At 35.9% G+C, this 26115-nt stretch overlaps 1 protein-coding gene across 3 annotated transcripts in view; it reads right to left on the reverse strand.

Annotated features, from left to right (window-relative positions):
• Nucleotides 1-26115, reverse strand: part of SPAG17 (sperm associated antigen 17) — a 227159-nt gene that overhangs the window by 78716 nt on the left and 122328 nt on the right. For all 3 annotated transcript variants that reach the window (XM_038561900.1, XM_038561898.1, XM_038561899.1), the window contains 6 exons: nt 16351-16590; nt 15013-15124; nt 12933-13091; nt 11453-11566; nt 4351-4526; nt 2031-2148 (listed from right to left, as the gene is read on the reverse strand). In XM_038561900.1, coding sequence (XP_038417828.1) covers nt 2031-2148; nt 4351-4526; nt 11453-11566; nt 12933-13091; nt 15013-15124; nt 16351-16590 — 919 coding nt within the window. The remainder of the gene's footprint in view (nt 1-2030; nt 2149-4350; nt 4527-11452; nt 11567-12932; nt 13092-15012; nt 15125-16350; nt 16591-26115) is intronic.

Consider the following 26115-nt stretch of genomic DNA (forward strand, 5'->3'; position numbering starts at 1 on the left):
TAACTATTCAGTTTTTGCTGACTGAATACTTTCCTCTTCTGAACTTATAAAGTGGTTTATCAACATGTAATGATGGCATTTCAAGGATTATATCAAGCTAATAGAAATATATTTCACAATGAGGGCCCCTCATGATACCCCCTAGGTCACAGAAGAATTAATAACAATACAATTATAACCATTTACTCAGATGTTATATATTTTAAATGTTTTGCATTTATTATGATTTCTGGTTCCCATCCTCCCGATAGTAGTGAGTTACTCAGCCCACCTCAGTAACTCTTTAAGAAAGACACTTTCACTTTCCAGAGTTTTAGATAAAGAAATGGAAGTTTGGAAGGGTTATAGCCTCTCCAAGGTCACACAGTCAGTAAGTAGCAGGGCTCAGATTTGAACTGGTCTCTATGCTTAACTATTTTTTCAGGTTGCAAAAACAACCACTTCTACCATTACCAAGAAACAAACAACTTCCCCCAGACCTAACACTAGAATAGTATGCTTCAGATTAGAAAGTATTTTCTCATTTAATACTTGTAACAATTCTGTTTAGTATATGACACAATTTTATAAATGAAGAAATTCAGGTGGAAAGAGACTTGTCCAAGGTCACTCACGAAAGTTGTCTTCTTGTACTATTGCCTTTCCCTTCCTCTGTCCAAGGCTGACCCTGATGAAAACATCGCTACTTTGGTATTTATGTTGACTTGAATTGGGTTATTCATAATATATGGAAGATATTTAAAAGATTAGGTGTTCCACGCAGAGTTGTTTTATTAATGAAAAACAACAACAAAAGGTGAAACAGGTGTTAAGATGGGGTTTGATAATAGGATCAAGCAAATAAGCAAACAATTATGGTTCTTATCTAGATATATCCCTCTTAGTATGCTCATAACATCTTTGTGGAAGACTCTTACTGGCCATTACACAGTCAATCCCATCCATCATGGAAGCCTGGACCACTAGCAATCTTTGGAAATTTCTTTGGAAATAAGGGTTCATGGCCTAGATAATGACTAATGAAAAACAAAACTGAGACAAGTCAGATCAACTGTAACATTAATTGCAGCATTAGTTCCCATTTTAATTTCTTTTCATTTGGGTGGCAAGTTAATACGACATTGAATTTGTTTTCAATTGCTAAACCCTTTTTCTTTAATAGATGCACTTTTCAGGTATGGTGACCATAAAGGAATTATAATATAGAGGGTATTTGGTTGTGAAAAAAAGTCAGGATCCACGGATACAACAAAACACTTATCAGATGAAGAAACATGGTCCAGAGATAGTAATGAAAGAGCCATATACAGAACTCAAGTCCCAGGCCAGTGCTTGCTTTGTTGCTTCTGCTAATCCTATTGCATCAGTGGGCCTCCAATAAAGTGAGATGCAAATTCAGTCACTAATGTGGATGCTCCATAGGGTTAATTAAAGAGGTCCTACTTATACTTATTTAGTGACCTTAATAAGTTAGAGCCCATGTACAGAAATAACAGACTTTATAAAATTATATTCTGATACCTGGAAACAAGACTAGTTTCCTACAACCACCTGACCTACTCTTGCCTCCACTTACTTTCTGCTCAGTGTCCTTTGATTTGATCAGACCAGCCAACTATTCTACTTGTGGCCCTTTGTAGAGCCAGGAGAACAGGGTCCTACCCCACAACAGTTGTTAAGAGCACTGGCTTTCCCATCACTGGACCAAGAATGAACTTTAACCTCTGCCACTTAGGAGCTGAGTGACCGTGGGCAAGCTAACGAATTTCCTGAAGCCTCAATCTATTTCATAAAATGGGATTATTAGAATTTAGCTTGCAATAGTTGTATTTTTCATATATATTAAGTACTTATTGCTGGACTCACAGTAAATGCTCAAAAAATACCAGTTATTATTAGCCAATTGTTCATTATTAACAAGTATTTTTAACTGGTAGAAAAATACACACACTTTCAATGGTGATTTAACTGTTTTCTATATGATTTTATTTGCCCTACTCCCTCCCTGCCCCATCCTGGCTAACACTCACCTGTAGACTCTTGCCCAATGAAGGTCACAAGGAGTCCATTGGGGCAAGACACATTTAGGTTTTGGAAGGTAGGAACATTAAGTGTCTCTTGTAAAACAAGTTCTGGTTCTACTTCTTCCTGTAAATAATTTAACACATGAATAATTGTCATTTTCTAAATGAGCTACTGATTTATTATGACTAGGCAAGCACTTGCTGAGAGTTTAAGATATGACTTGCCCAGGACCAGTGAGCCCTGCAATGGAGTACCTATAAAGATGCATGAGTCTCTATCTTTGTGCAATTTATTTTTTTTTTAATTTTTATTTATTTATGATAGTCATACAGAGAGAGAGAGAGAGAGAGGCAGAGACACAGGCAGAGGGAGAAGCAGGCTCCATGCACCGGGAGCCCGATGTGGGATTCGATCCCGGGTCTCCAGGATCGCGCCCTGGGCTAAAGGCAGGCGCTAAACCGCTGCGCCACCCAGGGATCCCTCTTTGTGCAATTTATATTCTGCTCATAGAATGGCACACAGACTTGTGAAACAAATTATAGTACCAAATGGTTAGCACATTTCTCCTCAAAAAAAAAATGAAGGTACCAAAGTTAATGAGAATAATTAAGAAAGGATGATGGAGGAATTGGGGCTTGAAGTGGCCTTGAAAAATGCCTCTGTTTGCAAGTGTGTGTCGGCTGACCAACATGCCCGCTACTTACTTGGTGTATCTTTTAAAATTTGGGTGTTAAAGATGTTCTGCTGTTAGGATATGTGTCCTTATTTTTCTTTAATAAGCATGCATTACTTTTATAGTAAGTAAAAACAACTTTTAAAAAAGACATAAAAAGATTATTTATAAATAACTGAAGTTTGGGTGTGTCTACTTAAAAAATCCTAGTTAATTTTAGGTTAACTCTACCTGAATCTCTTCTTTGGTTACTTGTACTCTAGAATGAAAGTTATTTAGCTACTTCCATCCAACCCCTAATGATAATCATTTCTGTTTTTCTTGTTGGCTCTCTTTTGTTAGCCAATAAAATCATTCCAATTGATTCCCCACTGCTGCATCTGTAGTTTAACTAGTCTTCTACTATTGATCATTCAGGTTGTTCTGCCTTTGTTAACAACAAATAATAAAATCTGAATAGTTAGCTAAAAATCAATTAAAAACACAAAGCAAAATTAAGAGGAAAAAAATTATGAAGTTCTGTAAAATGAACAATAATGCTCAAAGACATGAACCTGCCATGACAAATCTATCGTTAGACAAAAACTCAGTAATTATCTCCTACCCTCCCATTATAGTCACTTTTTAAAAATTGTGGGAGAACCGATTGGTTTGCTACCAAATTGCTTTCAGTCAAATTAACGAGTTATCTGGGCCTATTCTGCTTAACATTGTGGAGTTTTTACTAAATATGAGCCATGTGTCCTGACTTGAGAAAAGTCATCTAGTATAGCTAAATAAATATGATGCAGAGGCCAAGTAACATACATACAAACCCTACAACTTTTATTTAAAAAAAATTTTTTTTAAATTCAATTTGCCCTCTCTTAACTTTTAAAGGGCCAAGGTCTAAAATAAATAAATAATAAATAAATAAATAAATAAATAAATAATAATAAAGGGCCAAGGTCTGAAATCAAGATCCCTGATCACTTTTTAACATGTTTTTTTTTCTAATAAGTTGAGTATATGTACATTGTACAAACTGTTCAGCTGTCCTAGTAAATGTTTCATCAGTGGTTTCCTTCTTGTCTGTATTCTTTTGATCTGTATTCTTGCATTAGAAACACATTTGGAGTCAAAGCCTCTGTGTGCATTTGGTGGCAGGTTAGAAGCTGAGGGTGACATGCTCTTTCACCAGAAGTGGGCTGGCCTTCAGTTCTTAACACATCAATAACCAAGCACAAGTCTACCAAATGGAAGTGTTCTCACTATTTAATTAGAGATATTCCTCTTTCAACTGTTCTTTATCTAATGAAACAAAATAAAGTATTTGGAGAATGGTAGGAACCTAAGCAACCAAAAGCAAAGAACACCCAAGAACTAGAGTGGAAAAAAAAATGAATTCTTCATTCTGAGTTTAGAATGAAAGAACTGAGACAGAACACAAACTGAGACAGTTTGTGTATGACAAAATGTCTCCTAATGTAGGGATCCAACTCTTGTGTGCAAATCTCTTCTTGTTCATTCAAAATGGAAACTTCAAGGAATGTTAATGCATCTGCATAATAACAAAATGTACTGAAATAACACTGTTGGCATAACTCATGATTTGAAAAAAGTTAAAATTGAGGTTGAAGTAGAGTTTAGAAATCCATGGCAAGTCTATGCACCTTTTTCTCTTCTTCTTTTGCGTGTTCCTCTTCTTTAAGAGATTCTTTGGGTTTATCTTTACCTTTTGTTTTTCCTTTTACTTTGCTTTGAGGAACAGTCACTATAAGAGGAATTACTGTTGTAGTAAGAGCTGATGGGATACTCAACATGGCTTCCAAAGTAGGATCCTTATCTTCTATAAAGAAAAAAAAAAAAAGGAGGCAACAAGTAAATTTTACATTCATATTTTATCTTTGTTAAATAAACATATAAATGTTTGCATCACAAACATGTGGCCATGCAAACATTTATACCAGTTGGCAACAATTTTTACCTTGCCTAATATAATTTTTCAGTTGGATAGACTTCAGGAGTAATGTAGTTGATTTCAAAATCAGAATTGAATTTAAAAAATCTGAGGTACTTAATACTTGGATATATTTGATTGAGTCACTTTTCACATGTTCTTGCCTTCCCATCTAGATTGTGAACTCCTAAAGACAGGGCAACAATTATCTATTTGAGAAATATTTACTGAGATGTTCCTTTTTTTTAAAAGATTTTATTTATTTGAGAGAGAGAGCGCGAGCGAGTGAGAGAACACAAGCTGGGGGAGAAGCTGAGGGAGAGAGAGAAGCAGACTCCCTGCTGAGCAGAAGCTCCATGCAGGGCCTGACCCCAGGGACCAGGAGATCATGACCTGAGCTGAAGGCAGCCGCTTAACCAATTGAGCCACCCAGGTGCCTCTATTGAGAGTTTCTTACAAGCAAAATATTTGAAGCAGTGGGTAATAATGACAAAAGAATATATAAAAGACCTTATGAAGCCAAAATAGTCTAAATAAGATTTATACTCAAATAGCTTTAATACCAGGATACATCAAATAGGAAAATAATAAGGGATACAAATAAGGAAATTCAGAAAAGAAATAGGTTTTTCTAGTTGAGATGACAAAAAGAAGTTTTAGAAGTTGTAGAAGACTGATTTTATTCTGGATCTAAAAGGAGTGTCAGAATTCTCAAAAGCGAGCTGATCTCTAAAGAAATTATGTCAGAATCATCTGAGCGTAACTTGCATCTTGAATTCTATTCGCCCCTGGGTTCCAGAATAATACTCTACCTGGATCTCCCCTTTCTTCTCTGGGCAATTTTTTTCTGTCTCCTTTACTGCTTCTTCCTCTTCTGTGAATCCTTAAATGTCATTAGGTTCCAGGGCTTTTTCCCTTGTGCTTACACAACAGAAGTTCTCAACTCTGGCTGTTCATAATTACTCATTGAATTTTTTTAAAAAACTCAGGCCCCCATCTTGACCCATTGAATCAGACTCTAGGGATGAGGCACAGGCATTTATATTTGTGAAAAATCACACATGATTGTGCTACACAGCCAGGACTGAGTACCTTTATTATACATAGTAGATCTGAGTATCTCACTCACTACTGGGGCTCCAACTGGCATCTACACACTGATGGCTCCAAAATTTACATCTCAAGGCATGACCTTTCTTCTCAGCATCAGATTCATATATCCAATTGCCTTTAGACACCCCCCCCCCCACCTTGAGGAACTGGAACCATTTCAAACTCAGTAAGTCTCTCCGCTCCTAGGAAAGGAAACTCTCCTATGTACTTGATCTCATTTAATTAACAATCAAGCATCTCATTTTCCAAGTTAGTGAGATTATTTGCATTTTCTCTTTTGGACTGATCTCATAAATCCAACCAGTCACCAAGCCATCAGATATTTCTCTTGAATGAAATACCCCTCCTATCTATTCCTATCTTACCTCATATTCTCATTGCTCTCTTACCTGATTTTCTGCAGCAGTTTCCAAACTGGCATGAGACCTCCAATACCATCATTTCAGTGTACTTTCCAAACTATCACTGAAATTATATTCCTAATATGAAATCCAATCATGTCACCTCCCATCCCTTACTTAAACACCTCTGATACTCATTGATCTTCTGGGCATACACTGCTGACATTCCACCAGTCCAGCCATATTCAACTTTTCACCTTTCTGTGTAGGCACCATGCTTTTACACAATTGTATGTTTATACACAAATGGTTCTTACTGTCTAGAATTACCTTTCCTTGTTACTTTGTCTGGATAGTTACCATTCATCTCTAAAGTCCCATTTCAGATGTTATACTTTCTGAAGTACTTTCTAACTGTCCCCAGTACTCTGTTTATATGTAATTTCTAGCACTTTTACAGTTATTTCTCTATTTATGTTTTCTTTCCCATTAGACAATGAATTTTTTTTTTAATTTTTTTTATTTATTTATGATAGTCACACACAGAGAGAGAGAGAGAGAGGCAGAGACATAGGCAGAGGGAGAAGCAGGCTCCATGCACCGGGAGCCCGATGTGGGATTCGATCCCGGGTCTCCAGGATCGCGCCCTGGGCCAAAGGCAGGCGCTAAACCGCTGCGCCACCCAGGGATCCCGACAATGAATTTTTTAAAAATATTTATTTATTTATTTATTTGAGAGAGAAAGAGGGAGAGAGAGAGGAAAGAATGGAGGGGGAGAGGGAGCAGGAGAGAGAGAATCTCAAGTTCTTAAATAGTACTATTATGTGCATCTTTTAAAAATTATATTTTTATAATATACAAGAAGTAAAACATTACTTTTTTATTCACACCATAAACATTTTCTTTTTTAGAGTTTTATTTTAATTCCAGTTAGTTAACATACACTGTTATATTAGCTTCAGGTATACAATATAGTAATTCAACAGTTCCATACATCATCCTGTGCTCATCATGACAGGTGCACTCCTTAATCCCCATCACCTGCTTAACTCATCCCCTTACTCCCTCCCATCTAGTAACCATCAGTGTGTACTCTATAGTTAAGAGTATAGTTCTTTAAAAAAAAAAAAAAAAGTTTGTTTCTCCATAGTTAAGAGTCTATTTCTTAAAAAAAAGTTTGTTTCTTGATTTGTCCTTTCCCCTCGTTCTCCCTTTGCTCATTTGTTTTCTTTCTCAAATTCCACATACAAATGAAATTATATTGTATTTGTCTTTCTCTGGCTTATTTCACTTAGCATTATACTTTCTAGCTCCATCCATGTTGTTTCATTCATTTTATGGCTGAGTAATATTTCACTGTATATATATATATCAGATCTTCTTTATCCATTCATCAATTGAAGGATACTTGGGCTACTTCCATATCTTGGCTATTGTAAATAATGCTGCTGTAAACATAGAAGTGCATGTATCCCTTTGAATTTGTACTTTTGTATCTTTTGGGTAAATACCTAGTAGTGTGATTGCTGGATCATAAGGTAGCTCTATTTTAACTTTTTGAAGAACCTCCATACTGTTTTCCACAGTGGCTGTGCCAGTCTGCATTCCCACCAACAGTTTATGAGTGTTTCTTTTTTTCCACATCCTCGCCAACACCTGTTGTTTCTTGTGTTGTTGTTTTTAGCTATTCTGACAGGTATGAAGTGATATGTCATTATAGTTTTGGTTTGCATTTCCCTGATGGAAAGTGATAATAAGCATCTTTTCACATGCCTGTTGACCATCTGTATGTGTTCTTCAGAGAAATGTCTGTTCATGTCTTCCACCATTTTAAATTGGATTATTTGTTTTGGAGTGTTGACTTTTGTAAGTTCTTCATATACTTATCAGGTATGTCATTTGCAAATATCGTCTCCTATTTCATTTTAGTTTTGTTGACTGTTTCCTTTGCTGTGCAGAAGTTTTTTATTTTGGTGAAGTCCCAATAGTTTAATTTTTTTGCTTTTGTTTTCCTTGCCTCAGGAGACATATGTAGAAAAAAGTTGCTACACCTGTGTGTAGCAAAGAAGGTACTGCCTGTGTTCTCCTCTCAGATTCTTAGGGTTTCAGGCCTCACATTTAGGTCTTCAATCCATTTTGAATTTATTTCTGTATATTGTATAAGGAAATGGTCCAGTTTCTTTCTTTTGTATGTTGCTGTCATTTTCCCAACACCATTTGTGGTTTTTTTGAAGTTTTTTTTCAAGTTTTTATTTAAATTCTAGTTAACATACAGTGTAATATTAGTTTCAGGTATACAACTTAGTGATTCAACACTTGCATACAACACCCGGTACTCATCACAGCAAATGCCCTCCTCAATTCCCATCACGAATTTAATTCATTCTCCCACCCACCTCCTCTCTGGTAACAGTTTGTTCTCCATAGTTAAGAGTCTGTTTCTTGGTTTTCCTCTCTCTCTTCCTCTCTCTCTTTAGTGCCATATGATCTTTTGTTTTGTTTCTTAGGTTCCACATATGAGTGAAATCATATGATATTTCAACTAATTTATTTCACTTGGCATTATACTCTTTAGCTCTATCCATGTTGTTGCAAATGGCGAGACTTCATTCTTTTTATGTTTTATATTATGCAATTATTCCATTTAAAACAAATATGTATTACAAATATATATAACATATATATCAAAAATAAGTATATATCAAATATATATACATAAATATACATAGCACATCTTCTTTATCCATTCATTTATTGATAGACGCTTAAGCTGCTTCCATAATTTAGCTATTGTAAATAATGATGCAATAAGCATAGGGTTGTGTATATCTCTCCGAATTAGTAGTTTTGTATTCTTTGGGTAAATACCTGATAGTACAATTGCTTGATCAGGGTAGTTCTATTTTTAGCTTTTTGAGGAATCTCCATACTGTTTTCCACAGTGGCTGTACCAGTTTGCATTCCCACCAGCACTGTAAGAGGGTTCCTCTATCTCTGCATCCTTGCCAACATCTGTTGTTTTCTGTGTTGTTAATTTCAGCCATTCTGACAGGTGTGAGGTGACATCTTATTGTAGTTTTGACTCGTTTTTCCCCAATGACGTGTGATGTTGAACATCCTTTCATGTGTCTGTTTGCCATCTGGATGTTTTCTTTGGAAAAATGTCTGTTCATATCGTCTGCCCATTTCTTACCTGGATTATTTGTTTTTGGGGTGTTGAGTTTCATAAGTTCTTTATAGATTTTGGATACCAACCCTTTATCAGATATGTCATTTGCAAATATGTTCTCTCATTCCAAAGGTTGCTTTTTAGTTTTGTTGATTGTTTCCTTTGCTGTGCAGAAGGAGTCCCAATAGTTCACTTTTGCTTTTGTTTCCCTTGCCTCTGGAGACATGTCTAGTAAGAAGTTGCTGTGGCTGAGGTTGAAGATGTTGCTGCCTGTGTTCTCCAGGATTTTGATAGTTTTCTGTTTCACATTTAGACATTTCCCATTTTGAATTTATTTTTGTGTATGGTATAAGGAAGTGATTGAGTTTCATTCTTCTGCATGTTGCTGTCCATTTTCTCAGCAACATTTGTTGGAAGACTGTCTTTTCCCCATTGGATAGTCTTTCCTGCTCTGTCTAAGAATAGTTGTGGGTCAATTTCTGGGTTTTCTATCTTGTTTCATTGATGATATATGTCTATTGTTGTGCCAGTACCATACTATTTTGATGCCTACAGCTTGGTAATATAACTTGAAGTCTGGAATTGTGATGCCCCCAGCTTTGCTTTTTTTTTTTTTTTTAAGATTGTTTTGGCTATTTGGGGCCTTTTGTGTTCTATGCATATTTTAGGATTGTTTGTGCTAGCTGTGTGAAAAATGCAGATAGTATTTTGATAGGGATTTCATTAAAAGTGTAGATTGCATTAGGTAGTATAGACATTTTAACAACAGTGGTTCTTCTAATCCATGAGCATTGGAATGCCTTTCTATTTTTTTCACACTATAAACATTTTCATTTTTTTTTTTATTTTTTTTTTAATTTTTATTTATTTATGATAGTCACAGAGAGAGAGAGAGAGAGGCAGAGACACAGGCAGAGGGAGAAGCAGGCTCCATGCACCGGGAGCCTGACGTGGGATTCGATCCCGGGTCTCCAGGATCGCGCCCTGGGCCAAAGGCAGGCGCCAAACCGCTGCGCCACCCAGGGATCCCACTATAAACATTTTCAAATGCAGGATTCATAAATGTGAGATTAGGAACATCTGTTTTAAATGTAATAATTGCATAATAACTTAAGGATTAAATCAAGAATAAGGAAATCACTGAGGAAACAGCAGCAATATAGTTGATAGAAAGTAGAATGTAAATATTTTAATATGAAATCATGATAAACTGTGGTCAGAAGGGATAGAATTTCTTAGTGACTGTGTGTGATAATGGATTTAATACATAATTTGTTAGGCACAGAATGACTTCAAGTGCTGGCTTGGAAACAACCCAAATATAAAATTAAAAGACAAAATCCCCAATAAAGCAAAATTACTAACAAATTTAATAGACTCTCTAACTCACTAGAGTACTACAATATTTTGTACAAGGTAGAAAATGATTATAATGATGATCCAGTGGAATATTGTTTCTCCAGAAAAGGAGGTACATAGTAAGGCAGACAGTTGGATCACCATAATCTATACATAGTTTTAAGGCTATATAACACAGGGATTATCTTTTGATTTTGTAAAGCTTTTTTTTTTTTTTTAATCTGTGTGCTTAGATCTCTGTAAAATGCATGGGAACCCAAGAAATTTCCTAATTGGCTCTTGGTTAAATGATATATTATTTTGTGATTTGTAAGGAAATAGCTTTCAGTTAGAGAATTTGTTCATTAAATGTGGGGTAAAGAAATCCTTCAAGATGTCCAATGAATGGCTCCTTTAAGACTGTTAAATTTTGAAGCACACTGAGAAGTCACAGGATTCATACAAATATTATTATGTGGAAAACCAATAGAATTTCTTGAGAAATCATGTTTTTTTGGGGGGCACCAACTAACAGACTTATTTTCCTGGGTTAGTTAACAAGGATAATGGAAATATACATATATAATTTTTATGTATATGTGATTACATGTATAATTATATATATGACAAATTCTGTTTCAAATGTCAAAGCACTGTTATTTTCTATGTATGAAAGATTATATATGTACATACATATAAACACACACATACATGTACACACTTACACATATATTCCCACCTTTCAGGAAAAGAGGGGCATTAAGTCAAAACATGTTTATCAACAAGAGCAGATTGAGAATGAGCAGATGCCCTTGGTCACGAGACACTTGTCTTTGCTGTCATGCTTATTTTACCTGGTGCCATTCCACTTGGTCCATAGTAACTTATTGAGAGGCAGATCCCATTTTCTAAGGTGGCAGAAAAAGATCCAAACTTGCTGACAACTTTATCCTCTGTATCTGATACTTCTAAAAGACAAATTCAAATCAAGGACATTTCTATTTTATTAAAAAGAATTGTAAGCAAAACAGTGCAAAGTAGAAACCATGTAAATAAAAACATAGGTACAATTAATTAAATTATTGATATATGCATATACCAATGAATTATTATGAAATCATTAGAAAAGTTTGTTTTGGGGGCACCTGGGTGGCTCAGTGGTTGGCTCAGGTCGTGATTCTGGGGTCCTGGGATCGAGTCCTGCATCAGGCTCCCCTTGAGGAGAGGATCACCTCTGCCTATGTCTCTGTCTCTCTCTCTCTGTGTCTCTCAGGAATACATAAATAAAATCTTTTTTTAAAAAAAGGTTTTTTTCAAAGAATATTTAATGAATAGGAAAATGTTCATGGTGATAAAGTAAGAAATATACAATATACAATACGGTTACTGGTGGTAGAATTAGGGGAAAATGTAATCATATTTAATATTCTTATATTCCTGATTTTTTATAAAAAAAATATTCTTATATCAAGCAAAACAAAGAAAAGTAATTTAAAAATTTCTGTTTTAAGTTCTTGGGTACGTTCAAACTTGTCAAACATTGTGTTCTTAAGTTTGGAAAATACTAACCATAACTGAATTAATTTATTAGTAAGATTTAGTTATATGTCTTATAACTAATTTGAGTTTAAAACATAGTATTAACTGACTCTTCTCCTTTTGCTGGTATAACCCATGTCACATTGGACAGGAAGCATTTAGTTTCCTCAGGGGATGTTTCCTGGAGATGTTAAGTAGTGTTATCAGTTAGTTTCATGGTGTATAATCAATGGACATCTACCTGCAAGTAGCAAGTAGAGACTATCAAGACCAAATGTAGGATTTTTCTCTTGTCTTTACAGCCTAAGAAATTTGATACCATGGGAAGGACTAAGTGATTGAGCACAGAAGGAAACCTCAGCATTTGTAGTGAATATTGGAGAAAAGCTAAAACTTGAGTAGAAATCAATTAATGAGGCCCTGAGTCCTAGAGACAGCACTTGGTACACATTGTGTAAAAGAAAATTTAGGCCAGAATGCACATTGCAAACTCAATGTTGCTACACAAAGGTAGCCAGCTATATAAACTCTGTATGACAACTGGAATCAAAAGCTGGGCCTCCAGAGGGGCAAATCAAAGTAGACAGCCCACCATACATGTGCTGTGTATGCAGTGGAGGTACACGTTACCTTAGGGAAAATGTATATAAGTAGAATGGCAAAACACTTCCCCAACCTTCTGGAAAAATTACATATGCTTAGTGCAAGAGACGCATGTGTGTTGCTGTCAGAGGAATGGGTCTGACGCATTGATGAAGTATTAACCTCCACTGACACAGAGATGCAGCTGCTTACCTGTTTCAAGATTCTGCTCTTCCTCTCTTTCTTCTTTCACATCTTCTGAAGAATAATCCTCTTCTTTTTTTTCCTTTTTCACAATTTTCTTAGGGTCTTTTAAATGAATTATAAAAGTGTGCTTGTCCTTTTTCACTGTCACTTTGATAAAAGTTGGCCCTGGGGAAAATCATAGGATAGAGGATGGGCTGATGGTGACACTCCATTCAGGTCCTTGACAAGACATCTAAATAATGCGGCACAGAATATAAGTCAGGGAATGGAAACACCTACCAACATCATTGATTTACAAAAAGATGCCTAAAGGAATAAAGTGACAGTGGAATCCCAGAAATAAATGGCATGTTTTCAGGAATATGTTTGCAGATTTTCTAATCAAATTATAGAAGAGGAAATACATTGGCTGAGGCTAATGTACACCTATACTCAACTTGATGATTAATCCCATTAGTTAGTAGATGTGAAAGGGATTTACAGCTTATAAAGAATCACATCAACATTAACTATAGTAGTTGTTATTGTTAGTACCAACAAATAAGATTTTTTTGAAAGGCACATTCCCTCTTCTAGTGTTCTGATTCATTTTTTTGTCTCCTTTCTCAGCTTTTTTCTTCTTTTTTTTATCCAGCTTATTCTTTTCAACCTTGATTGAGCTATCTTCTGTCAAAATTGATAGGATTAAGATGAAAATACTGTATTTACTGTGACCTACCTGAAACTGACAAACATATGCATAAACAAATCTCAAAAGAGCAAGGAATGGTTATGAAAAATAGGGCACAGCATTATAAAACTGAAGTCCAGTAGTTTTCTCAGTTATGTGATTCTGAGTTCCATTTTTAATTACTACTAATTGTACCCTGTGCCCAAGGACGATATTCAAAATATCAAATATTAAAACATATGATAATGTAAATAAATATATATACCTATATATTAATAGCAATCCCTGTCATGTTTTAAATAAACAACAGTATATAATAAAATGGTGTGACATTTAATGTAAGTTGCACCACTAACCTTTGTTTAAATAATTTGAATAACATTCAGGCCTTTTTATTCTAAAAATTGTTGGTGTGATATTTTGTTCAATATGGCAGTGACTACCTAATGATGCTTCCAGTTGAGCCATGATTTCACATAGGTAACAGCATCTAACTTTTGCAATGACTTCCTTGTTAAATTGATAGATATTAAATGACTAGAAAGAAAGAAGGAGAGAGGGATAGAGAGAGGGAGGCAAGGAGGGGAGAATGATAGGGAGTGAGAAGGGGTAAGGCTGGTGTCAGGCAGAGTGTGGGGGTAAGAGAAGCCCGTGTTGCCCCTTGCCAGGGGGCATAACCTTGTGGACATTAAACAGGGTCCTGCTCAAATTCCCTCCACATTGACCTCTGCACAGCTCTCAGAGAAAATAAGGTATCAAATAAAGCTCAGGTTTTCGAATCCACCTGAGAGATCTTTAAAGCACAGTGGAAAGATCAGCCCTGCAAGATGTCCCTGATAGGTTCCCTAGAGCCCAGATCTGCTTGTTGGGAAGAATTGTGCATTTTCTTTAGAGGTTATTTCCAGACTGGGTCCTCCTCAGTGCATCCGTTAGACTCCTCTCCCACTCAAAGACTTCTGAATCCAGAGGCAACTTCTCTGTAGCTGAAATAACCGGACCTCAACAGCAGACCCCTATGCTCTGTGCTCTAGAGCCCCAACCAGAAATTTGCTCTACACTCACAGTATGTGCTTGGTTTCTGAGTAACACTATGTGTTGTAATTAATATTGCTAGTTAACTATTTGCTCATTGTAGTGACTACTATAATATTTCCCAATTGTATAAAAATATTTTAAGATTTTTAGAACGGGAATGTTCATAACAGTGTGTCCCAGCTAACCTCTCAGCTGGCCTGTGCCCTGCAGTCAATTGTAACAGAAGAATGTGAGGTCTGAAAATGCTAAATATGGCACATAATGAACCATAGTGGGCACATTACCATTCTCCCTTATCACCCCCAAGGGTACAAGGCCCCAAGATGATCTGAAATGGGTTAGTATCTTCCAAGCTGTTGACCAGCTGGTTTTAAAATGTACCTTTTTTAAATGTTGTCTTCTCAACTTCAATCTGCCCTCCATCTGAAGGATACAGATAAGAATTTGTTCCTGAGATTTGGATGGGTATATCTCCCATATTGTATCCACGAAACTAGAAGGGAAAACATCATGTTTTGTTTTGTTTTTATAAATTTATTTTTATTGGTGTTCAATTTGCCAACATATAGAATAACACCCAGTGCTCATCCCGTCAAGTGCCCACCTCAGTGCCTGTCACCCAGTCACCCCCACCCCCCCCGGCCCACCTCCCCTTCCACCACCCCTAGTTCACTTCCCAGAGTTAGGAGTCTCTCATGTTCTGTCTCCCTCCCTGATATTTCCCACTCATTTTTCCTCCTTTCCCCTTTATACCCTTTCACTATTTTTTATATTCCCCAAATGTTTTGAATGTGGAACTGTAATTGACAAAAATAAATTCACCAATGTGAGCCAATTAAAGTTGCTATAAGCTTAATTTCTGCCAAATGAATGTCTGTCACTTTGTAGACTCAGAGTACATTGTCCATATTATCTTTAGCATCTTCTGTGATGTTACAAGGGCAAAATTAAAGGAGGTCCATGATTTTAAAATCTGTTCACCCTTACAGCTAGTGCAAATCAAATCACTGTATTATTGAAAAGCAGTGGGAGAAGACATCAATATCTCTTTCATTGGCTGTTAATTTTCTGTGTAAAGTGAACTGATATATTGAGGAATATTGACACTTTATACTTTTTTTCTTGACACTTAATATGGTAAAGATTTTTTTTAAGTGTTGCAAATAGAGCTCCAAGTAATTGTGATGCCTGCTAACACTCAAGAATGAACTTAGCATAGCAGCTACAATGGACATAGGCTGTTACATTTCTGTCCATCTCTTTCCCATTAGGTTCTCCTCATAAGACTGCTTGAGGGACAGGCCGGCAAAGGGAAGGTTTTACCAAATCCCACAAGAAAAATACGTGGGTGCCTACTCTGCAAGACCTGTCATCTGAGACAAATAGAGCCAAACTTTGTGTTCACTTTGACCTTTCACAGTTGCTTATTTACATTAACCTAAATGAATGCTTTTGTGTCAAATCTCCACTTTCTGGCCCTTAGTAACCTAGTTTCATGGCACTCAAGAAAAACTGGCCTGAGGGTATTACTATCTTGGTGACTGGCTACAAAGAAGGTCCTAGGTATTGGAGGGTGGAGTATGGGTCTGAATCATCTATGCTAGAAGAAATTCCAAGGCCTTCTGACATGTCAGTGAAGATTGGGAACCTTGTGTTTCTGCAGAAGCTTGTTTCTCCCAAAACAACTAGTAAGGAAGCTTTTTAGAACACAGATTTTACCGGATAAACAATCTCAGGTTCTGGTTCCAGGAGAGGTTCCTCTGTTACTTCTGGAATTCTCATTTGTTCTTCTTTAGATTTCTCCTTGAAAAACGATTTTTTCTTCAAAGCCCTACTGTCTTCTTTCTCTACCTTTTCCTTTCCTTTCTTTTTACTAGCTTCCTTACTTTTCTTTTCTGCTTTTTTTTCTTCCCGTAAGCGCTCTTCTTCTGCTAATCGATCTTGTTCTTCTTTCCATGCCTGTAAACACATTAAAAAAAAAAAAATTAACAGGATTTTGAAACAAATTAGATCCCTTTCAGGTTCATCTTGGAGAATATTTCACATGCTTTCTGAAAGTAGTATCTTTGACAATTGAAGATACTGAGCTAGAAACCTTGGAGTTACCTTTGATTCTCTTCTCTCACCCAACTTCTGTGTACCACACCCTGCCAAAAAGCTTTTTAGAGATTTCTTTACTCAGCTTCCTCTTTCACCTTCTGTTGCAATTCTCCTTAATTCAGGTCTCATCTTTATCTGAACTATTACATTAGCCTCTTAGCTGGTCTCTCTTAATTGCTTCCTATTCTTTTCTACATAAGTCCAATCCCCAATTTAGGTCCTGAACATGGTTAATCAGCAATATGGTGGATCAGATGTTCAAAGAAACATTCCTGGCAAAAAGTATTTCAAAAATGATAGGTAAAATTGTAATGCGCAGCAAAGCTGACAACAAATTAAAAGATACGAGAAAGCACTAATCCAGTAAGAAACATGAGCCCTGAGGACAGAAGTTTCCGAGGGCTATCTGCCCATTCTTGACAGCCTAGAACTGGAGTTTTAATGGGTTGCAGGGACTAGAGCAATAACCTGAGAGATCAGATCAGAGACCTCTGAATAGAGAAGGTATTTTTAAAAATGACACCTTTGTTGGGTGAACTAAAAAATATCTTTCCTGGGATCCCTGGGTGGCGCAGCGGTTTGGTGCCTGCCTTTGGCCCAGGGCGCGATCCTGGAGACCCGGGATCAAATCCCACATCGGGCTCCCGGTGCATGGAGCCTGCTTCTCCATCTGCCTGTGTCTCTGCCTCTCTCTCTCTCTCTCTGTGACTATCATAAATAAATAAAAATTTAAAAAAAAAACAAAAAAAAATATCTTTCCTTATAGAGGAAAACCATGAATGCTAGCTTGCTTCCTTAGCATTGTGTTAAAGGTGAGGAGGGGTAGGGGGAGTCTCCCCTGAGAACTAACCACAAGCCTATATTAACATATATTTGTGGCCAAATAGACATCACCTTAAAAATGTATTCTAAAAACAACATGGGTGGATATAAGTTCACAAATTAAAATCACAAGACATGAGGAAGTAAGCCAAAAGCAAGAATCTGAAGAGGACACATACTATGAAGACATCTCTGCAAAGACTGGAGATATTGGAATTATCAAATAGAGGATATAAAATAAGTATTTTAATCTGCTTAATCTTTAATTTGCCCAAAGAGAAAGAAGTAACCAAAGTATAAATAGGAAACAAGAAAGTATCAAAAATAAGAAGGTGAATAGGGGAAAGGAGGGAAAAAAAAGATGAAATCTGAGAGGGAGACAAACCATAAGAGACTCTTAACTATAGGAAACAAACTGAGGGTTGCTGGAGGGGAGGTGGGTGGAAGGATGGGGTAATTGGGTGATGGGCATCAAGGAGAGCACTTGAAGTAATGGGCACTGGGTGTTATATGCATATGATGAATCACTAAATTCTACCTCTGAAACTAACAATGCACTATATGCTAATTAATTGAATTTAAAGAAAACAAACAAATAAGAAGATGAATTTGAAAGCTCTCTTGGAAATGGTATAAAACTTTAGAAAAGGCAGCATTTTTTTAAAAAGATTTTATTTATTTATTTGACACAGAGAGAGAGAGAACACAAGCAAGGAGAACAGCAGGCAGAGGGAGAGGGAGAAGCAGGCTCCCCACTGAGCAGGGAGCCCTGGGATCATGAGCTGAGCCAAAGGCAGGTGCTTAACCAACTGAGCCACCCAGATGCCCCAGAAAAGGCAGTATTTGAATAGATAATTGCCAAGCCATTTCCAGAGTTGATGAAAGACATGGATCCTAACATCTGGTAAGGTCAATGAGTTAAAAGCAAGAAGTAACAGTGATGTGCTGATTTCAAAATAACTCAGTCAAAGAAAGACAAATACTATATGATTTCACTCATATGTGGAATTTAAGAAAGAAAACTGATGAACATAGGGGAAGGAAAGGAAAAATAAAATAAAAAATAAGATGAAATGAGAGAGGGAGGCAAACCATAAAAGACTCTTAACTACAGAGAACAAACTGAGGGCTGCAGGAGGGGAGGTGGATGGAAGGATGGGGTAAATGGATGATAAGCATTAAGGAGGGCATTTGAAAGTAATGAGCATTGGGTGTTGTATGCAACTGATGAACACTGAATTCTACCTCTGAAACTATAATACAGTATACGTTAATTAAATTGAATTTAAATTAAAAAAAAAAACAAAAACGGTGGAGTGCTAGACCTAGCCCATGTTGACTTGAAAGAATTTACTGTTAAATTTTCCAGAATTTTATCAGCTGATTGTTAACCACAACCATTATTTGAAATTAAATTATATAAATGCACAAATAAAATATTAAAAACAAAGATATCAAATACTCAAAATTTAGCATCTTCTTTTTTTGTTTGTTTTAAAGATTTTATTTATTTATTCATGAGAGGCACAGAGAGAGGTGGAAACATGGGCAGACAGAGAAGCAGGTTCCCCACTAGAAGCCCCAAGCAGGACTTGATCCCAGGACCCTGGGATCATGGCCTGAGCCAAAGGCAGATGCTCAACCACTGAGCCACCCAGGTGCCCCATAACTTAGCATCTTCTTAATTATTTTATTACATTTCCCTATTATCTATGCTCTTGAGATTATTTATATCAACGGTATATATCATAGAAATACAATATAGTGGTGTGCTACTATATATTGCTTCTCATTCTGTATTCAGTGATGTCATATTGAGAGCCTAAATACAACCTTGATGACAGTATTTACACTACACTTATCAGCAAATGCTACAAATCAGGGACCAACGAACAGTTGGTTATCTAAACTTATGAAAGTGACGGAGAAAATGTTAATAATGCAGATGAAATTTAAAAGTGTCATGTTTGGAGCTGTTACATTATAACTAGTACAGAAAATTGAGGAAATATTCTAGTATTTAAAAATGATCTGATTCAGCAAAGAAGTTGCTCATGTTGCTGGTGAATGAGACCTATTCCCTTGTCCATTTTTGTCATACTTGTTCATGTCAATGAAAACACCAATCAACATTCATATTGGAATGGCAGTTGTTTGTTGATTATATCATAGGTTGGCTAAGGATACAAGGGCTTACTAAAAATCAGTGAAAGCATTTTATGAGGATCAACTGGCTAAATGGAATTTGCAACAAAAAGTTGTATATGTTTTATTGTTTGTAAGTTGGGTGCTCTACCTACAACATTATCTGTAAAATTAAGAATAAACTTATATAGATAGATGATATTTTTTTTTCCTAGAGAGCTATTCCTAAACATTTGCTAGCACACCACTTTGTGTTTTCAAAGCAGCTGGAGAGAAAAGGTAAACTGTCTATAAAGAAGTGACAAATTAGGTCAACAACTTATTAATAACTACCATGTCAACTAGGAATGGGATCAATACCTTGAGAGAAGTAAGAAGATATATAAAAAAAAAATCAACTGATTATTTTATAAATGAACACTATGTTTAGAGAATAAGGGTAAAATAAAGCCATTTCTTGGCTAAGTAAAAACTGAGGTTTAATAACAACAAACCCTTACTAACAAGAAGTTTTAAAGGAAACACTCTCAAAATATAAAATGTGAGAAGAAATGCATGACAAAACAAATAATGTGAGGCTAAAGCTAAATAACATTGACTATGTAAAGCCCTGACAATAATAATGTTTAATTTGTTGGAACAAGAAAAATCAAGATAAAACTTAGAAGTTGGGAGAGGAGAAGCAGATTTTAAATAATATTAATAACTCCTTGTATTATTCTAGAAGAAAGAAAAGATATTTTATTAAGTTTAGACTTCATTAAATTATGTGTACAAATTGAATTTCTAGAATAACCACTAGTAGAAATAGAATGTATACATTCTAAACTTCTCCTGTCAAGAGCCAGATAGTTAATATTTTAGACTTTTTGGGTCAAGAAGCAAAATCAAGGACATTATGTAGGTACTTATGTAGCAAGTGAGGAAAGTAAATTCTGCATATATTTTATTGACAAATCATTGAGTATAATTTCTTTTGTAATATCAGTCTACTAATAAAAAAAAGAATTTTTTTTTTGTGGAAGGATAAGATTCCACTTAATTAGGGTTAAAATTTGTGTTCCCATCACTAACTGACTGGAAATGAAAAGAAAAAATAAATTCAATATAAAATTAAGTAAGAAATGAGGAAAAAAGGATCATAAAAAAGGCAGGAAAATAGAAACTACATCAGCTGAAGAAATATGTACAAACTACATCAACTGAAGAAATTCCAAATATATAATTAATCAGAATAAATATAAATGGATTCAACTTTCCTGCTAAAAGAAAGATAATCAGATATGATCTCTTAAAAAATCTAGTTTATAGTCCCTGTTTACAAGAGACATACTTAAAATATAAACACACAGACAGGTGAAAAATAAAGAGATATAATTTGCCAGTCAAATGCTATCTGAAAGAAAGCTCTTATCCCTTTGTTTTTCTATATTAATTTTAGAATCAGTTTTCCAAGGCTCATGACAACTCTATTGGGATTTTTTTAAGAGTAATGTTGAGTTTATATTTCATTTCCTAAATTGAATGTTTTCATCCATGACCATGGTATATTTTCTCACTTATTTAAGTGTTAAATGGCCTCAATAATATGCTGTAATTTTCTCCATAAAGATTTTGCTTGTCTCTTTTTTTTTTTTTTTTTTTGGCATCTTACAGTTTGCGTTGCTTTTGTGAATGGTACTTTTTTTCTTTTTTTTTTTTTTAACTTATTTTTTATTGGTGTTCAATTTGCCAACATATAGAATAAGACCCAGTGCTCATCCCATCAAGTGCCTCCCTCAGTGCCCATCACCCAGTCACCCCCACCCCCTGCCCACCTCCCTTTCTACTATCCCTTGTTCATTTCCCAGAATTAGGAGTCTCTCATGTTCTGTCTCCCTTTCTGATATTTCCCACTCATTTTTCTCCTTTTCCCTTTATTCCCTTTCACTATTTTTTATATTCCCCTAATGAATGAGACCATATAATGTTTGTCCTTCTCCGATTGACTTATTTCACTCAGCATAATACCCTCCAGTTCCATCCACGTTGAAGCAAATGGTGGGTATTTGTCATTTCTAATGGCTGAGTAATATTCCATTGTATACATAGACCACAGCTTCTTTATCCATTCATCTGCCGATGGACACCGAGGCTCCTTCCACAGTGCGGCTATTGTGGACATTGCTGCTATAAACATCGGGGTGCAGGTGTCCCAGTGTTTCACTGCATCTGTATCTTTGGGGTAAATCCCAGCAGTGCAATTGCTGGGTCATAGGGCAGATCTATTTTTAACTCTTTGAGGAACCTCCACACAGTTTTCCAGAGTGGCTGCACCAGTTCACATTCCCACCAACAGTGTAAGAGGGTTCCCTTTTCTTCACATCCTCTCCAACATTTGTGGTTTCCTGCCTTGTTAATTTTCACATTCTCACTGGTGTGAGGTGGTATCTCATTGTGGTTTTGATTTGTATTTCTCTGATGGCAAGCGATGCGGAACATTTTCTTGTGTGCTTGTGGCCATGTCTATGTCTTCCTCTGTGAGATTTCTGTTCATGTCTTTTGCCCATTTCATGATTGGATTGTTTGTTTCTTTGCTGTTGAGTTTAATAAGTTCTTTATAGATCTTGGATACTAGTCCTTTCTCTGATACGTCATTTGCAAACATCTTCTCCCATTCTGTAGGTTGTCTTTTAGTTTTGTTGACTGTTTCTTTTACTGTGCAAAAGCTTCTTATCTTGAGATGAAGTCCCAATAGCTCATTTTTGCTTTTGTTTCTCTTGCAAGAAAGGGGGTGCTGGGATGCAAGGCTGGTTCAACACTCGTAAAACAGTCAATGTGATTCATCATATCAGCAAGAGAAAAAACAAGAACCATATGATCCTCTCAATAGATGCAGAGAAAGCATTTGACAAAATACAGCATCCTTTCCTGATCAAAACTCTTCAGAGTGTAGGGAGAGAGGGAACATTCCTCAGCATCTTAAAAGCCATCTACGAAAAGCCCACAGCAAATATCATTCTCAATGGGGAAACACTGGGAGCCTTTCCCCTAAGATCAGGAACACAACAGGGATGTCCACTCTCACCACTACTATTCACCTTAGTACTAGAAGTCCTAGCCTCAGCAATCAGACAACAAAAAGAAATAAAAGGCAAATTGGCAAAGAAGAAGTCAAACTCTCCCTCTTCGCAGATGACATGATACTGTATATAGAAAACCCAGAAAACTCCACCCCAAGATTGCTAGAACTCATACAGCAATTCGGCCATGTGGCAGGATACAAAATCAATGCCTAGAAGTCAGTGGCATTTCTATACACTAACAATGAGACTGAAGAAAGAGAAATTAATGAGTCAATCCCATTTACAATTGCACCCAAAAGCATAAGATACCTAGGAATCAACCTAACCAAAGAGGTAAAGGATCTATACCCTAAAAACTACAGAACACTTCTGAAAGAAATGGAGGAAGACTCAAAGAGATGGAAAAATATTCCATCATGGAATATTTTGGATTGGAATACATGGAATGCTCATGGATAGGAAGAATTAATATTGTGAATGTCAATGCTACCCAGGGCAATTTACACATTTAATGCAATCCCTATAAAATACCATGGACTTTCTTCAGATAGTTGGAACAAATCACCTTAAGATTTGTGTGGAATCAGAAAAGACCTGAATAGCCAGGGGAATATTTAAAAAGAAAACCATAGCTGGGGGCATCACAATGCTAGATTTCAGGTTGTACTACAAAGCTGTGGTCATCAAGACAGTGTGGTACTGACACAAAAACAGACAATGGAACAGAATAGAGAATCCAGAAGTGGACCCTTAACTTTATGGTCAACTAATATTTGACAAAGGAGGAAAGACTATCCACTGGAAGAAAGACAGTCTCTTCAATAAATGGTGCTGGGAAAATTGGACATCCACATGCAGAAGAATGAAACTAGACCACTCTCTTTCACCATACACAAAGATAAACTCAAAATGGATGAAAGATCTAAATGTGAGACAAGATTCCATCAAAATCCTAGAGAAGAACACAGGCAACATCCTTTTTGAACTCGGCCACAGTAACTTCTTGCAAGATACATCCACGAAGGCAAGAGAAACAAAAGCAAAAATGAACTATTGGGACTTCATCAAGATAAGAAGCTTCTGCACAGCAAAAGAAACAGTCAATAAAACTAAAAAACAAACAGAATAGGAGAAGATATTTGCAAATGACGTATCAGATAAAGGGCTAGTTTCCAAGATCTATAAAGAACTTATTAAACTCAACAGCAAAGAAACAAACAATCCAATCATGAAATGGGCAAAAGACATGAACAGAAATCTCACAGAGGTACTTCTTTTCTATTACATTTTGTAATTAGTTATTGCTGTTGAATAGGAACTCCAATGACTTTTTTTCCATGTTAATCTTGTATACAGCAACTCTGCCAAACTTCCTTAATTTATTTTAAAAACCAAACTAATCTTAATACTGATGCTTGTTAATAGCAACACAAAAGTCTATAGACTAATTTCATTTATCATGGACACAGAAATTCTAGATAAAATACTATCAGATCAAACCCAGTTATTTATTAAAATAACATACAATGAAAAAATGCTGTAATTCTTATTCTATGATGTACATAAGATGGCTCCAGAAGCTTATTGAAAATTAAAATTTCTAGATTCTACTCACAAAGCTGCAATTAAGATGGAATGAAGAGGGACCCTTGGGTGGCTCAGGGATTTAGCGCCTGCCTTCAGCCCAGGGTGTGATCCTGGAGTTCTGGGATCAAGCCCTACATCAGGCTCCCTGCATGCAGCCTGCTTTTCCCTCTGCCTGTGTCTCTGCCTCTCTCTCTCTCTCTGTGTCTCTCATGAATAAATAAATAAAATCTTAAAAAAAAAAAGATGGAATGAAGACATACGTATTTTAAGTTCTCCCCAGAGACTATAATATATAATATATAATATATAATATATAATATATATATTATAATATATGCCATTATGTGGGATGAGGACTAAACTTTAGGAAATATCAAAGAGGAGTTTGATTTAGAAATGCAAAGATTTTTCATATTATTAAATAAATCTCCATAATTCAATATTATCAATAAAATAAAGGAGAAAAACCAAATAATTTTTTAAAAATTAATAAAATTAAGCAGCAACTAATAATAAACTTAATGATTTGCCATGTAATATTTTTACCATCAAGACCCAGAAGCCTGGAGGCTCACCAAGATTAGGCCACATTGTTTTGAGGTTTATTGCATAGTAATGGAGTGTGGAATTCAGCTCTTGCCTACTCCATATTTAAGCTTACAACAAAGTTATTGTAATTAAAATAGTATGGTGCTTGCAAAGGAATAATTAAATAGGCCGCTGAAACAGAATACAGCATTCAAAAATGGACCCCCCAAAAATGAATGAAGAGGGTTAAGAGGTACAAATTTCCAGTAATAAAATAAATAAGTCACAAAAATAAGAAATAAAAATAAATAAGTACCTAATATGTTATATAGTCAACATTCCAATTTAGTTGCATATGTAGGGGAGTGATTAATGTTACATTTAATTAAGTGGTACTAATAAAGTAACAGTCCATGCATGCAAAGAAAAAACTCCTTTAATTACAATATAAAAAATGAATTTCAGATAGATTTGATATCTGAATATAAAAAGTTTATCTATGAAAATATTCTAAGAGAGTACAAGAAAATTAACATATAATCAAGGTGAAATTAATCTGATAGAAGCCCTGAAACCATAAAAAGAATGACAGAATTTTTTTTTAAAGATTTTATTTATTTATTTGGGGATCCCTGGGTGGCACAGCCGTTTAGCGCCTGCCTTTGGCCCAGGGCACAATCCTGGAGACCCGGGGTCGAATCCCACATCGGGCTCCCGGTGTATGGAGCCTGCTTCTCCCTCTGCCTATGTCTCTGCCTCTCTCTCTCTCTCTCTCTCTGACTATCATAAATGAATAAAAAATAAAAAAAAAAGATTTTATTTATTTATTCAGGAGAGACACAGAGAGAGGCAGAGACATAGGCAGAGGGAGAAGCAGGCTCCCTGATGTGGGACTTGAGATCCTGAAGATCACGGTCTTGAGCCAAAGTCAGATGCTCAACCACTGAGCCACCCGGTGCCCCCAAGAATGACAGATTAAAAAAAATTTTTTTGGAGAAGCTATAACATACATACCAAACAGCATAAATCCTAATTGAATAGAAGAATGAATTACCACCAATTAAACACTCCCGTAACCACCACCAAGTCTAGAAGCCCTTCTTAAATTTCTTCCTAATCACTACCCACCTCTACTGCCTCAAGGCAGCCATTATGCTAATCTGCAATACTTCAGCTTCGTTTTGCATGCTTTTAAGCTTTATGTAAATGAAGTCATACATAATGAATTCTTTTCACT

The sequence above is a fragment of the Canis lupus genome, chromosome 17 (assembly GCF_011100685.1).
Source record: "Canis lupus familiaris isolate Mischka breed German Shepherd chromosome 17, alternate assembly UU_Cfam_GSD_1.0, whole genome shotgun sequence".
NCBI classification, from domain to species: Eukaryota; Metazoa; Chordata; class Mammalia; order Carnivora; family Canidae; genus Canis; species Canis lupus.